This window comes from Halyomorpha halys, unplaced genomic scaffold (assembly GCF_000696795.3).
Source record: "Halyomorpha halys isolate HHAL.00 unplaced genomic scaffold, Hhal_1.1 Scaffold538.1, whole genome shotgun sequence".
Taxonomy (NCBI): Eukaryota; Metazoa; Arthropoda; class Insecta; order Hemiptera; family Pentatomidae; genus Halyomorpha; species Halyomorpha halys.
This window is the reverse complement of record NW_027108650.1, coordinates 228,545-241,837: the sequence shown is the minus strand read 5'-3', so window position 1 is coordinate 241,837 and position 13,293 is coordinate 228,545. Positions and strand designations below refer to the sequence as shown.

The following is a 13,293-nucleotide window of genomic DNA, read 5'->3' as shown; positions in this document are numbered from 1 at the left end:
ATATTTTTAAAATTATTACAATATATATATATATAAATTAATAATAAATTAAAATCTGTACTGCTACAACCCATGAAGAGTTAAGGGTGCTGTATTTTGTAAGGAAGTACTGTTACTAAACCAACGGTTGTGCAAGGAATATATATAAATTATAATATGACCGAAGCAAAGCACCTAGGCAGAATCAAGCCTGAAGTGGATGCTTCAATTTGACGTGTAAAGGATCAGATAAACTTTATTTTCAAGTAAACCTAAGTAATTTCAATCTTGCCGCAATGAAATAGGATTATAAATAGTAAAATAATCCACCCTTCCTGCCATACTGTGCATTAGGATGTTAAAACCAATACAGATAACCAAAAGAATTTTTTTTTGTAACTAAGCAAGAGCTTATGTTCACTTTCAATCTGAAAGACCAAAAAAAATATCCAAAATCGATAAATATGACTACATGAAGTTAGTATTCACGACACATAACCATATTATTGAAGAGAGATTAAAAAATAAAACTAAAATAATGAAGAAGTGGTCAGGGTTGATCACTCACATTATATCACAAACAATTTTTGAATCATATAGAGCTGAAGAGTGAAATGTCCAAAAAGAAAAAAAAAAAATGGATCAAGAATATTGTATTTAAGGTAATTGTGATTTTCAAAAATTTATAAAAAGTGTAGGTCATGTGAGAAAACAAATTAAGAAAAGTTAAATACAGAGGGCAACCACTCTCCGTATAAGTAGGAAAGTTGAGTTGCATCCAAAGCTGGTAAAGTTGTTGGACTTAATGAAGTGTTCTATATACAGCAGAGAAGCCCTCACTACTTGTTCCATATGAATCACATGCATTAGGAGAACAAAACCTACCAATCTGGCAAATGTAAGTCCATCTTCTTTTTCTTATCCACTGTCAACCTCTATTCGAACACAAGTTTAACGAAAAAAAAAATCATCTAATATACAGGAGATTTTAGAAGTAAGAACATTGTGTTTATTTCAGAAAGTGGCCCATTTATTTTTCAAAACAAAATAAATTTTACTAACAAAAAATAAAAGGATGTTTTCATCAATACCTTATTATAATTTTATATTCATATCTTTTTCTTATCATTACATTTAAAATATCTAACTATGATTTCTAATGTATTTTCGCATTCTTCCATCTTACATTTCTTCAGTCTTTTGTTTCCTTTCTAAATGGGAGGTCAGTATCCGTAAAAAGATAAGAAATATTGTTCAAAAATAAGTTACATTCATAAATATTTGAAATTTATAAACAAAAATGTATAACATATTTAGTTATGGAATAGTATATTAGTAAATCAAATATACTTAATTAAACAATTAATAACAGTAATAAAGGGATTTGACAAAAAGTCCAACAAAAATTTTATAGAGTATAGTTAATTAATTTTTGGTTGTATGGAATAAGCCAATGCCACCCAAACAGGAAGAAAAAAAAAAAATTTTTATAAATAATCTAACTTTTTAGACCGCCACCTTCCAAAAAAAATAAAGCTGAATGTTTGTTGCGCACTATAAGGAAAATAAGACAGTATTTACCTGAGAAAAAAATTTATAAGTTTCTCTATGTAAAAAAATAAAACCCATCTTCAGGTTTCTGTAATCAATATTGGGGGTACTGTCAATTTCTAAATTATATCTATAGAAAATTTATGATGAAGTATCGCAGGTACTGCAGAGACCTTACACTGTCTATGTTTATAGAATATATTTGATTATTAAGTATTTTAGGCACAATATAGCTCTGCTCCTTGTCATCATTTTTAAGTTAAATTAATAGAAAATTTATGATTAAAGCATTGATAATTTTAATAATGATTTAAAAAATTGGAATGCTTAGTAAGTTTCAGCGATCCATCTGTAAGGCCTTCCAAATAAGAACAGGACTCAGACAGGGAGATAGCCTTCCCCAGTACTATTTAACATAGATTTAAGAACAACGATGTTGGTGCAACAATAGGGACTAAAAACAAGCACATCAAAGTAAGATGCCTGGCATATGCAGACGATCTGGTCCTAATGGTGGAAACTGAAAGCGACGCAATAGAGCAGTTAAACACTTTAAAAGAAATAGCAGAAAAGACATGTTAACAGATATCGTTTGAGAAAACGGAATTTATGACAACAGATAGAAACTTTCAGAAGAAAATAGTGGGGACAAAGTACGGGAGAATTAAAGTAACAAATAAATTCAAGTACCTCGTGGAAATTATATGTAGCAATGGGTCAGAGAAAGAAAGCATAAATAGAGCAGAGAAAATAACTAAATTGGAAAGACTAAACTTTCTGACAAGCAATTTATAATAATAAAAGGAGCCTATCAACAAATGCAAAGATAAGACACTACACTACCTGTGATACTGTATGGAATGGAAACTTCCTATTCCAGCCTAAGGAAAATGTTAGGGATAGAAAGAAGAATACAAAGAAAAATTTATGACCCAAAAAAGAAACAGGAAGGCTATATAGGTTGAGACCTAATAAGGAAATATACAAAGAGGTAAATGATTTGGAAACAAATATAAGAATGAGAAGATTAAGGTTCTACGGACATATGGTGAGGATACACCCAAAGAGATTAAATAGAGAAATCTTCAATAAAATGAAAGGATACAACAGTGCTGGGGGGTACAGCAAACAGATGAGGGAAGAAACTAAGAGACTGAAAACAACACATCAAGACTGTTTTCATAGGGAAGACTATGGGAGAAGACTAAAAGAAATTAAGGTCCTTGTGGGGGAGAGAGGTGCGAGAAACGGTGTCTTGTGGACCGAAAAAAGAAGGAAGGAACAATAGGAAAGAATGAGAAAGGGTGGGAATAAAGAAAGAAGGAGAGGAGTATGGAAGGAAGTGAAAATAATGATATTCACATGGTCTTTGAGGCCGTTCCATGAAAAAAAAAACTTTATTCTTATTTTCATGCTTATGTATTTTAGTAGAATAAGAATAAGTTTATCAATTATTTATCAAATTAGAAGAAATTTGAACCTGAGGACAGCTAGTTAGGCCGAAATATCGTGAAATCACTAATGAATTTGTGTTAAAATATTAACAGCCCATCTTAACTTAATTCATATACCTACCTTCATCTTAAATCAACTAATAAAGGAATAAAAAGAATAAGTAGTAGCAAAAAACAGAGAAAATTAGAAGTAGTAATTAAAATATATAATATGAGAACATGGTCGGGAGAGGGTGCAATCAATAATGATACACAAAATAAGTAAAACTTGTATTTATTTTTGCCCACATTTGGACCAGAATTTCAGGCCGTCATCAGGGTTGAAAGCATTCCTGACCACCTTCTCTCCATATTGTATCTACCATAAAGTATAAACAACTACAAAAACTATAAACACCTCATTAAAATATATAATAATGACAATAAGAGCCTACATACAATAAAAATAATGCTACTTAAAGCCTAATACAGCACAAGCAGTGCCATGCAAAGCAAAATCTACTCAAGCCATACCTGCAGGTAATCTTTCCTCGCCATCTTTGGCAGCTTTTCAACAATAATCGAGCCGTTAGTATCGAATGTAAAAATGATATAATAAAATAAAGACTACTAACTCACAGTGAGGGGGACACTTACGTTTCATCTGGATGAAGTTGAGCTGGTCGATGGCTCGTTGCACAGGTTTGTGATCCAGGGTCAAGTCACAGTAAGGAGAAACCCGAGGGGAAGCGAGGTTGGAGTCTTGGTACCAGATCATGTCTTCATTAGCAACCCGACTGATCAACATAGTACCGATCTGAAAAAACAACATTACATTATTAATAATGATAATAAAAAAAATTTGAAGATTATTCATTCAACTCAGTACTTAGTAGAAAATTATAGTTTATAAAGGAGATGTGGTCTTGTGGATATCTCACATCAGATTTCTTCATTGAATAGTCAGGCACCTACTATTTGAGGTTTGTGTCAGGGTTTCTTGACCCCGAAGTCAACCAAGAGGTGGTAAAAAAAAGTCTATCCTAGCGGGATTCAAACATAGTAGTTGTATGTTCAGTGCTATTTATACTGGACCAGACTGCTCCATATGCATAATAAATAAATATTTAATCTTATGATATTTAACATTTATGATTAATTAAAAAAACCTATCTGTATTAACCCAAAAATCAAGATATGTAAAATATCTCAACATTTTTTATCAAAAGTTAAGATTTGAATCAATCTTAAAATTTGATGCTTTTATTACCTTAGTATCTTTCAGAATCAGAACACTGTTTTGGAAACTCAAAACTCAAAGCATATTTTGGATTCTTATATCTACCAACAGATAATTAATACATCATACTTCAAGATTCACTCAAAATTTTGGATTAAAAATGTATTTAGGAGTTTTGTAATTTAGGTAGTGATATATGGTTTTGATTTCTTCTTAATTAAGGAATACACTGACTGTTACATACATTTAGCTTACTTGAACTTGTTCAAAAATTAGAAATTTAGTACTATTGAGTTGTTTTCACCATAAGTTTACTGTCAAAGTAAATTCTGTGAAAACTAACATAATAAAAAATAAAAATAATCAAATCACAATTCTTTTCATAATAATGTATTAGTTATTTACCATGAAAATAATATGAGAAGATGGTTGGGGGTACGGTCAATGAAGAACACAAATAAGTGAACGCTATCTCTCAGTGCCCACGTTTCGACAAAAATTTCAGGTTTAAGATCAAAAAATGGTAACAACCATAATGAATAAAAGTGTCTACAGAATAAAAATAAAATAAAAAGATAACCGATAATAGAGGTATATAAGGATATACATCATAGGTATATTCTTCTAATTTTATTTATGTTCATATATTATCTGTTATATTTTTATTTTCTTGTTATTCTGAAATTCATTTTATTCATAAACGTTGTTATCTTGTTTCTTGATCTTAGCCTCTATGAAGGCCTGAAATTCTAGCAAAAATAAATAAGATCTACTTATTTATATTCCAAATGATGAGTAAATAGTTAACCATGGATATATATATAATGAGAAGAAGATGGTTGGGGGTGCGGTCAGTAAAGAACATAAATAACTAAAAACTTATTTATTACTGCCAACGTTTCGGCAAAAATATAAAGCCTTCATCAGGTCTATGAACAAACAACAAGATAACAACCAGAATGAATAAAAGGAATTACAAAATTATTAAAAAATAACTAATAATAAAGATACACAAACAGTGCTGAAAGAAAATGTAGAGTCTAAGTATTATAAGAAGATAAAGGCTATATGAGAAAATAAAGTAATATAAGGGAAGGAAGAGAATTAAGGAAGAGGTAAATATAAATTTCCTTTTTTGTTTTCTACTCTTCTTATAATACTTAGACTACACATTTGCTTCCAACACTGTTTATGTATCTATGTTGTTAGTAATTTTCTTATCATTCTGTAATTCCTTTTATTCATTCTGGTTGATATCTTGTTGATTGTTCTTAGCCCTGATGAAGGCTTCAAATTCTGGCCGAAACATAGGCACTAATAAATAAGTTTTTAGTTATTTGTGTTTTTTATTGACCGCACCCCCAACCATCTTCTAATCATTTATATTTATGTTCTCCATTGATTGCACAACCAACCAAATCATCACACCATCTTTTTCATTTAGTTTAATTAAAATAATAATAATCTCAAAAATTACCTTAATGTGCCATCCAAAATAGAAATGAGAATTAAGGAATTAAGGAATTAAGGAAATTAGCTCCCTTATATTCTGTTTTCTTTACCACATTCTAAAATTTTTAATCCATTAAATGATAAGAAACTTTCTAGGGATAGAAAAATTAAAAGAATTAACGAACTGTTAATCAAATTAAGCCTAGAGGAATTATTTTTATAAAGCCTATTACGGTCTATAACTACTCTTACAAACAGTAGCAACTTGATTTTTACAACTTACTATCACTCACATAAGTATTAAATCAATGTGAACTGATGTTATGTTGTTCTTGTGACAGTGTGACGAATTTAGTAAATAAAAAAAATATATATGAGAAAGCGAGACGAATCAAAGTCATCATCTAGTTGGGAGAATTCATACTTTTAGTAAGGAAGATTTTTCAGAAAAGCTATATATATAAAAAAAAATTCTAATGGGATTTCATTCGTAAATCGCGTCCTGAATTTTCATATCTCGATATTCCAAGTCGATGATTAAAAGTAATCGATAATAACCGTAGACTTTTTTATCACGCATTAATGTGAATTTTTTTACTATGATAAATAATTCCAAAACCGTGCTCTTACATTTATACATAAATTAAAATCGTTGTACAAGAAAAGATTATAACCAATAATTATGAAAACTGGAAGATTGTTGATTGACCGTGTGTATCAATAAATGGAATTTGGTCCGGGTGCGGTCACATAAAACTCAAATAGTAAATCGGTGTACAATTTTTATTTGAACCAACGTTTCGCCCCACGTTGCAGGGCTTCGTCAGGGCTAAAAAAGACACAAAGATTTAACATAAGTACAAGTTTTGTAGGTAGTAGTAGTACAAGAGCCCAAGAGGAGAAAAAGGCAGTCATTTCACCCCAATATTTGATTACTTAATTGAAAATTAGGTATAATTACTAGTCGAAATTGATGAACCTGCCAAGTATAGGTAGGGGAAATAAAAAATGGCGGCTGTTTCAAAACGTTATAAATAATTAATTTTTTATTCGGAGCTCTATATCTTTAAAATTACCAACAACAATAGAAAATCTAAGACAGCATAATTTAAAGTAGAGTAAATTTGCTAAAATGTAAGCCCTAATAGAGCTATTTACGATCAATAGTTCTCGTGATATAGCCTTTTAAAAAGCAAAATTTCATAAAAAAAAATGTACTGAAAGATTAGTAGTTTGTTAATTTATTGTGAAAAATCTATATCTCAAAAATCATTTAACGTACAGATGTCTGTTACCACTCAAATTAAAGCTAGTTTAATGGACTATAAATTAGTTAATGACGTTTATTTTCGTAAGAGTAGCAGTTTTCATGAAATTATTATAAAATAAATTGATTTATAGTTATTCAGACAAATTTTCAATTATCAACTTTATATTCATATGTGAATATCATAAAAACTACTACCCCAACTAAAATAAGTTTAATAAACTACTTAATAGTAAGTTAAATTTTTTTTATTTTGAGTGTTGGCAGACATATGTGTGTCTTATGGGTCTAGAGATATATTTTTTAAAAATTCGACATTTTATACAAACAATTAGAAAGTAAGGTTTGTGAGTTTATTTCGTCAGGTATCATAAAAAAGCTTTAATTTGAGTACAGAAATCTGTACGTCCAATGGTTTCTGAAATAAAGTTTTTGATAAATCAAACGTTTTGTCTGAACAACTATAAATCAATATATTTTAGCAAATATCATGAAAACTACTATTCCCACGAAGGTAAAGGTCATAAACTACTTTATAGTACATTTAACTAGCTTTAATTTGAGTGCTAATAGGCATTTGTACGTCGAATAGTTATTGAGATATACATTTCTCAAAATAGATTCACTAACTACTGATATTTCAGCACATTTTTAATAAATGTTGCTTTTTAAAAAGCTATATCTCGAGAACTATTAAACGTAAATAGCTCTATTAGGGCTCACATTTTAGCAAATTTACTCTACTTTAAATGATATTTTATTAGGTTCTCACGTTTTGTAGGTAGTTTTAACGATATGGACCTTCGCATGAAAAATCAATTTATTTTTTATCTTTTTTGAAACAACCAATTTTTATTCCCATTAACTATACTTGGCTGACTCATCAATTTTGACAAGTAATTATACATAGTTTCCATTAAAGTAATGAAATAACTGACTGTTCTTCTCATCTTGGGCACTTCTACTGAGTAATCAACTAGTAGTGGAACATAAGTGAAACATCAATCTACTAAAACACCAATGAACGGTAAAGATTTTCTTGGTGTTATTGATGAAAACTCCTATATTTATTATTCCTATATTGTGGCGTTACGGGTTCTAATGTAAATATTCCATTTGATTTAATAAATAGATTGTAAGATACTATAAATTGAAGTGATCTGGGGTTACGGCTTTAAAAAACATGTGGGGGAGGGGAGGTAATATTATATCATTAAATTTCAGGTTACAATGAATGTTTTCAAGAGAGATTACATTACAAGTTTAAAACGCAAGTCCTTCTTTCACTCATTCTCTGTTTTTTCAAATGCTTTTCGTCAGTCACTTCTTCAACCGTTTATTTGCTTTAAGCCCTCCTTCGTCCTGTTCGGATTCCCCATTTCAGTTTAATATCCTGGGTTCAGTGGGATAGATTCTTTCTTTTCTTTTTTTTTTTTATTCCTCTTTTTCGAATCTGTTGAATTCTAGACACATTACAGCAACCTTGGAATCCATTTCAGCTGAAAATAAAAGTTTTTTCACCATAACACTAAAGTCGATAGTTTAATAGGTTTTTCGTATCCTTATTTTCGTCAGGAAAGAATTCTTTAAACGAATTATAATTAATAATTTTAATAAATAAGTTTCAAAAAATTATAAGCATAGTAATAAAACCTACTGACTTCAAGACTACTGTCCAATATGGGCGTTTTTAAAATAAATCCTGATAAAAAAAAAAAAATAATAATCTCTAATAATGTAAAAATTAAAAATATTCTTGGCTAAAAAAAACTACAAATAATTTACAAATAAAATTTCTGTTCCTATTATTGTGGCCAAAACAACAACAATTGTAAATTGAGCTTAAGATAATCATTAACCTTGAATTACAGCCAAATTATTAAATTAAAAATCTCATTTACTGAGGATGATGATAACTAACCATAGTAAAATGGAATAATTAAAAAAAACAAAACAATAATTTCAATGAGAATATTAAGAGTCAAAATAATGATAGAGGAAAATATAAAATAGAATTATCTAGGTCAATTTTTTAATTAATGTTGTCTAGAAACAGTTAATAAAAAATTCATTCCTTTTAAGGAAACCATTAAATATTAATAAGTAAAGTTTGATACAAATAAATAATTGTTTCTGATATAATCAAAAATTAAATCTGTACCGCTAGATTTTATCCAATTAAGGGTTGGAGGGTAAAGAGCTCCAGAACCCACAGGGCTGACTCAATAGCTACAGGTAACAGATAATAATTTCTGCCAGAACTCGAATCCATTAGAGTTAGTAATGCATTGCCTTACCAATGAGCTACCCACTCCCACTTTCTGATATAGTGGAGAAAGTATTTAAAAAACAGTAAACATTATTTTTTAGAATATTTATTGTTTACAACAAGAAAGTGGCTGAGAATCAATAGTCATTTATAAAACTAATATGAACAACAAAATGTTAGCACGCTTTTTAATTTAAAAAGTATAATTTTTTTTAATCCTACTGTTTAGCAATTTCTGCTATACGGGTTGCGGCAGCAACTCTCAAATATGGCATACTGGATGCAAACTGACCCTCAAAAAGCTCTCTGGAAGTTTCTTCAACTTCATAAAGCACCTTCATCATGTAATTATCATTGATTAGTAAATTATACCATTTTTAATTCCTTCATAAAAGGATATTATTATCTCAGTAACAGATATAAAATTATATGGCATCACGAAATAAGAGTGACACTTTAACGAGGCAGTCCAATTGGATAAATGGTGAAGGAAGAAGCAACATGGTATAGTCAGATCCATCATTTATGGCATCAATTCGTGCACAAAACAATTCCCACTATAATCGCTGTTTTATCGATTTTGAGAGGAAAATAATGAGGAATTTCATATCAAATAACAATTATTGTATCTTACATTATAATTATTGTCATTATACATCATTAAAAAATTAAAATTAATTATTACTGTTTGGTCTTAACACATACCAAGAAATATAAATGTAAATATTTTTCTCTACAACACTAGATAAATGGCCCTTAAAAAAAAAAAAAAAACTATGAACGAAACGCATCCGACCACTTAAAAATTTACTCTACACTTAAAATTACTGTAACGAAATTTTTATACACCACTTCGTTTTATATAGATAAAATAATATTAATAATGCAGATAACCACAAATGCGGCAGCAAGAATCTATCTGGAACCTACAAGAGTACCAATACACCGAAAATTTATTCAAAATTGCATATACGTTTCTATATATTACACACGAACTCGAATTCAATCATATTTACCGAATACAGTGCCGTCAATTCGAAGTAGTATAGCTTTCTAAATTCTCCTAATAACTCATCCTTTTTCGGTCCGAATAATTTTATCTTACAATTTATTTTCAAAAACCGTAAAGCGCTGTTCTTCCTTAAGTGCAAGAGGCCACGTTTCCCATCCGTAAAGAACAGTGGAAAGCATGGGCGTACCCGAAGGGGGGCAGCTGCCCCCCCCCCTCTATGAGTGAAAAATATTAATTTTTCAAGCAAATACTAATTTTAATAACTAATAAAGCACTAAGAAAATTATATATAACGTTCTTAAAATTTTGGTTTCATTCTTCTCTTTCTCAAAACCTGATTGACTTTGGTTTGCCCCCTCTAGGTTTTGATCCTGGGTATGCCCATTGTGGAAAGGATAATAGTTTTTAAATTTTAAGTTTTTGGAAATAATGCGTGAGCAAAGCCATTTCGAAATTGAAAAATAACAAGCATTTTCCTCCTTAAACCTCGCTTTTATTTCTGCAACAATTTTGTTTTTTCTTGTTACCGTAGAATCTAAATACTTAAAACTATCTACCAGATAAAATGTGTTTCCTTCTATATCTATACAACCAAAATTTCTCCAGTTTCTTCTGATAACAATATATTTTGTTTTATCCGTATTTATTTCGAAACCTAGTTACTTATTAGGATTTATCAACATAGTTGTATTTAGTTTTATAGTTTCCATGTTATCACCCAATAATATCTAATTATCAGCATATCCAAACACCGGTATTTTACCACCTTAAGTAAAACCCTTTTCCGTATGCATAATATTTTTAATAGAGTATTCTAGTGCTAGATTAAATAAGATAGTTAGTTGATAAGAGACTCGCCTTAAAACTCGACGAAACCTGAACTTATTAGGATAATCATTACCTACTGTTAAATTATTTAAATCTCATTAAATGTTTCGGTCATACACATCCGTACTAGATTTACAAATTTAGGCATTTCCAGTTCAATCCAAATATTATACAGCTTCTAGCGGTCAACAGAATCGTAAGCCTTTTTGAAATCTATATAAAACTGACGAACTACCCGTTGTATTCCAATTTTTCTGCATTATCTGACGTTATGATTTCGCCTAAAATTACATTGGTAATCGATAATTTATTCAGCATATTACGTGTTTCGAATAGTTAAAATTAATGAAAATATTTTTTTAACATATAGGAGTGAGATTATTCGATAGTTATCACAATCCGTCCTGGGCCCCTTTTTGTGAACTAGAATAAGCAGAGAAATCCTCCATTCTTCAGGAAATTTCTCAATTTCCCAAATCTATATAACCAAATGGTGTATTTTAGAAACGGAACAAACTTTCTTGCGTTCAGTCAACAATGTACAACGCGAATACAAAACTGGATTCTAAGGATAAAATTTTGTTTTCATTCCCTGCACGAACTCAAATAGTTCCTACTTTCAGCAATGAGGAAGCGAAAAATTAAAAATCTTAACAGATATTTTTAATTAATGAATACATTGATTGATAGACATTTTAACCGCAATTATTGCGAATAATGTACATTTACGAAGCTGAATGGTTTTGGAAACAGAGTTTGGACAGTAACTGCACCACAGTCCTGTCAGAAATGACTGATGTGTTCTTATCAACATCAATCCAGGATGATGAGCACTGACCGAAGTCTCTGGTATCCCACCAAATATGGGTCAGTGATACTAAAGTCAGTATCAGTATAAAATGTTTATTTATAATAAACAGGAACCAAGAGAAATATAAAGAGAGGTGTATATTTAAAGGTGAAAATAAAGGATTTCCACTAAAGGTCGCGTTAATTAAACTTTTAAACTGCTTCACGGAAAGTTATAATTTTCCACTTAACCTTTACTAACTGCTGGAGGAGACATTTTAAATTAATATTATATTTTATTTGTGGTAGGTCGATTTAAGAATGTTCAAGCGTGTGTAAAACAATCAAACTATTTCGCCCATTTTTTAAAATTTTTTATATAGTATGATATTATTTTTCTTTAAATAAATATTTTTATTCAACCCTGGGGATGATATTCTATTTATTCTATTAAGAGTCAATATATAGTTTAGTTATTTTACTATACTGGGGGATAGTTGATATACATTAATTTAAATCGATATTTAACAGATTGACTTGAAAATACGAATCGATTAAATTGAATCGATTAATTACACAAAACTTTGCCTCATTGTTTCTACTAAAAAAAATTTAAATAAAATAAAAGTCACATCTGACTAAAGTTTTTATTTTTAAAACATAACTAAAAAATAATTTGATAATATAAAACTTATCAAATCATAAAACAAATTAGATTAATTATAAATAAAAGTTACATTTTTTAAAAATTTATTTGCTATTTACAACTGTTTATTCATATACATACATCCAGTAAATTTGATTTTAGTTTACAATGCAGTGATACAGGCGTGTAGAAAAACTATCCTTTGGTATGACTAAAATGACGTTTTTACACTAGCAGGTCTCGGGGCCATCTTCTTTTCAGGGGCTTCGGAGGATTTTCAGGAATAGATTAGGAAGCAAGGTTAGAAAGTAGTGAAGGTGGTTAGGGAATTTATAATGGAAGGAATATTATCTGGTTCGGTCTAGATCGGTTACATTTAAAAAAAAAAGTTCACTTTTTTCAAAGATTCCAGGAAATTAAATTGTATAAAACAAGAACCCATTTTTCAAAAATACAATAATCGCCTATCATAAAAAAATATATATATAGTAACTTAAATATAAACGATTGTATTATAAAATATTCATAAAAGAGTTATAATATTTGATTAAAACGTATAATTTTACGCTCCATCTATACTGAACCAAAGAGAACAAAAAACTAACAAGTGTTCATTTGCCGACGTTTCGCCCCAGTCTTTACTGCTTCATCAGGGCTAAAAAAATTCAAAATATCTAAAAATATTTTGACATATTTTTAACCTTATATTAATTTTCATCCTTACAGTTTGCGTAATTTTTTATATTCTTATCATTGTTTATTGTATACTAATACTATTTTATTTCTTCTATATTTTATTTCTTTTATTTGTATATAATTATCTTTTT

At 29.5% G+C, this 13,293-nt stretch overlaps 1 protein-coding gene across 3 annotated transcripts in view; it reads right to left on the bottom strand.

Moving 5' to 3' along the window:
- Nucleotides 1-13,293, bottom strand: part of Trim9 (E3 ubiquitin-protein ligase Trim9) — a gene marked incomplete at its 5' end in the record, with an annotated part of 58,967 nt that overhangs the window by 12,867 nt on the left and 32,807 nt on the right. For 2 of the 3 annotated variants that reach the window (XM_067046950.1, XM_014425852.3), the window contains 2 exon segments: nucleotides 3,498-3,530; nucleotides 3,621-3,780. In XM_067046950.1, coding sequence (XP_066903051.1) covers nucleotides 3,498-3,530; nucleotides 3,621-3,780 — 193 coding nt within the window. 3 annotated transcript variants of the gene reach the window in all.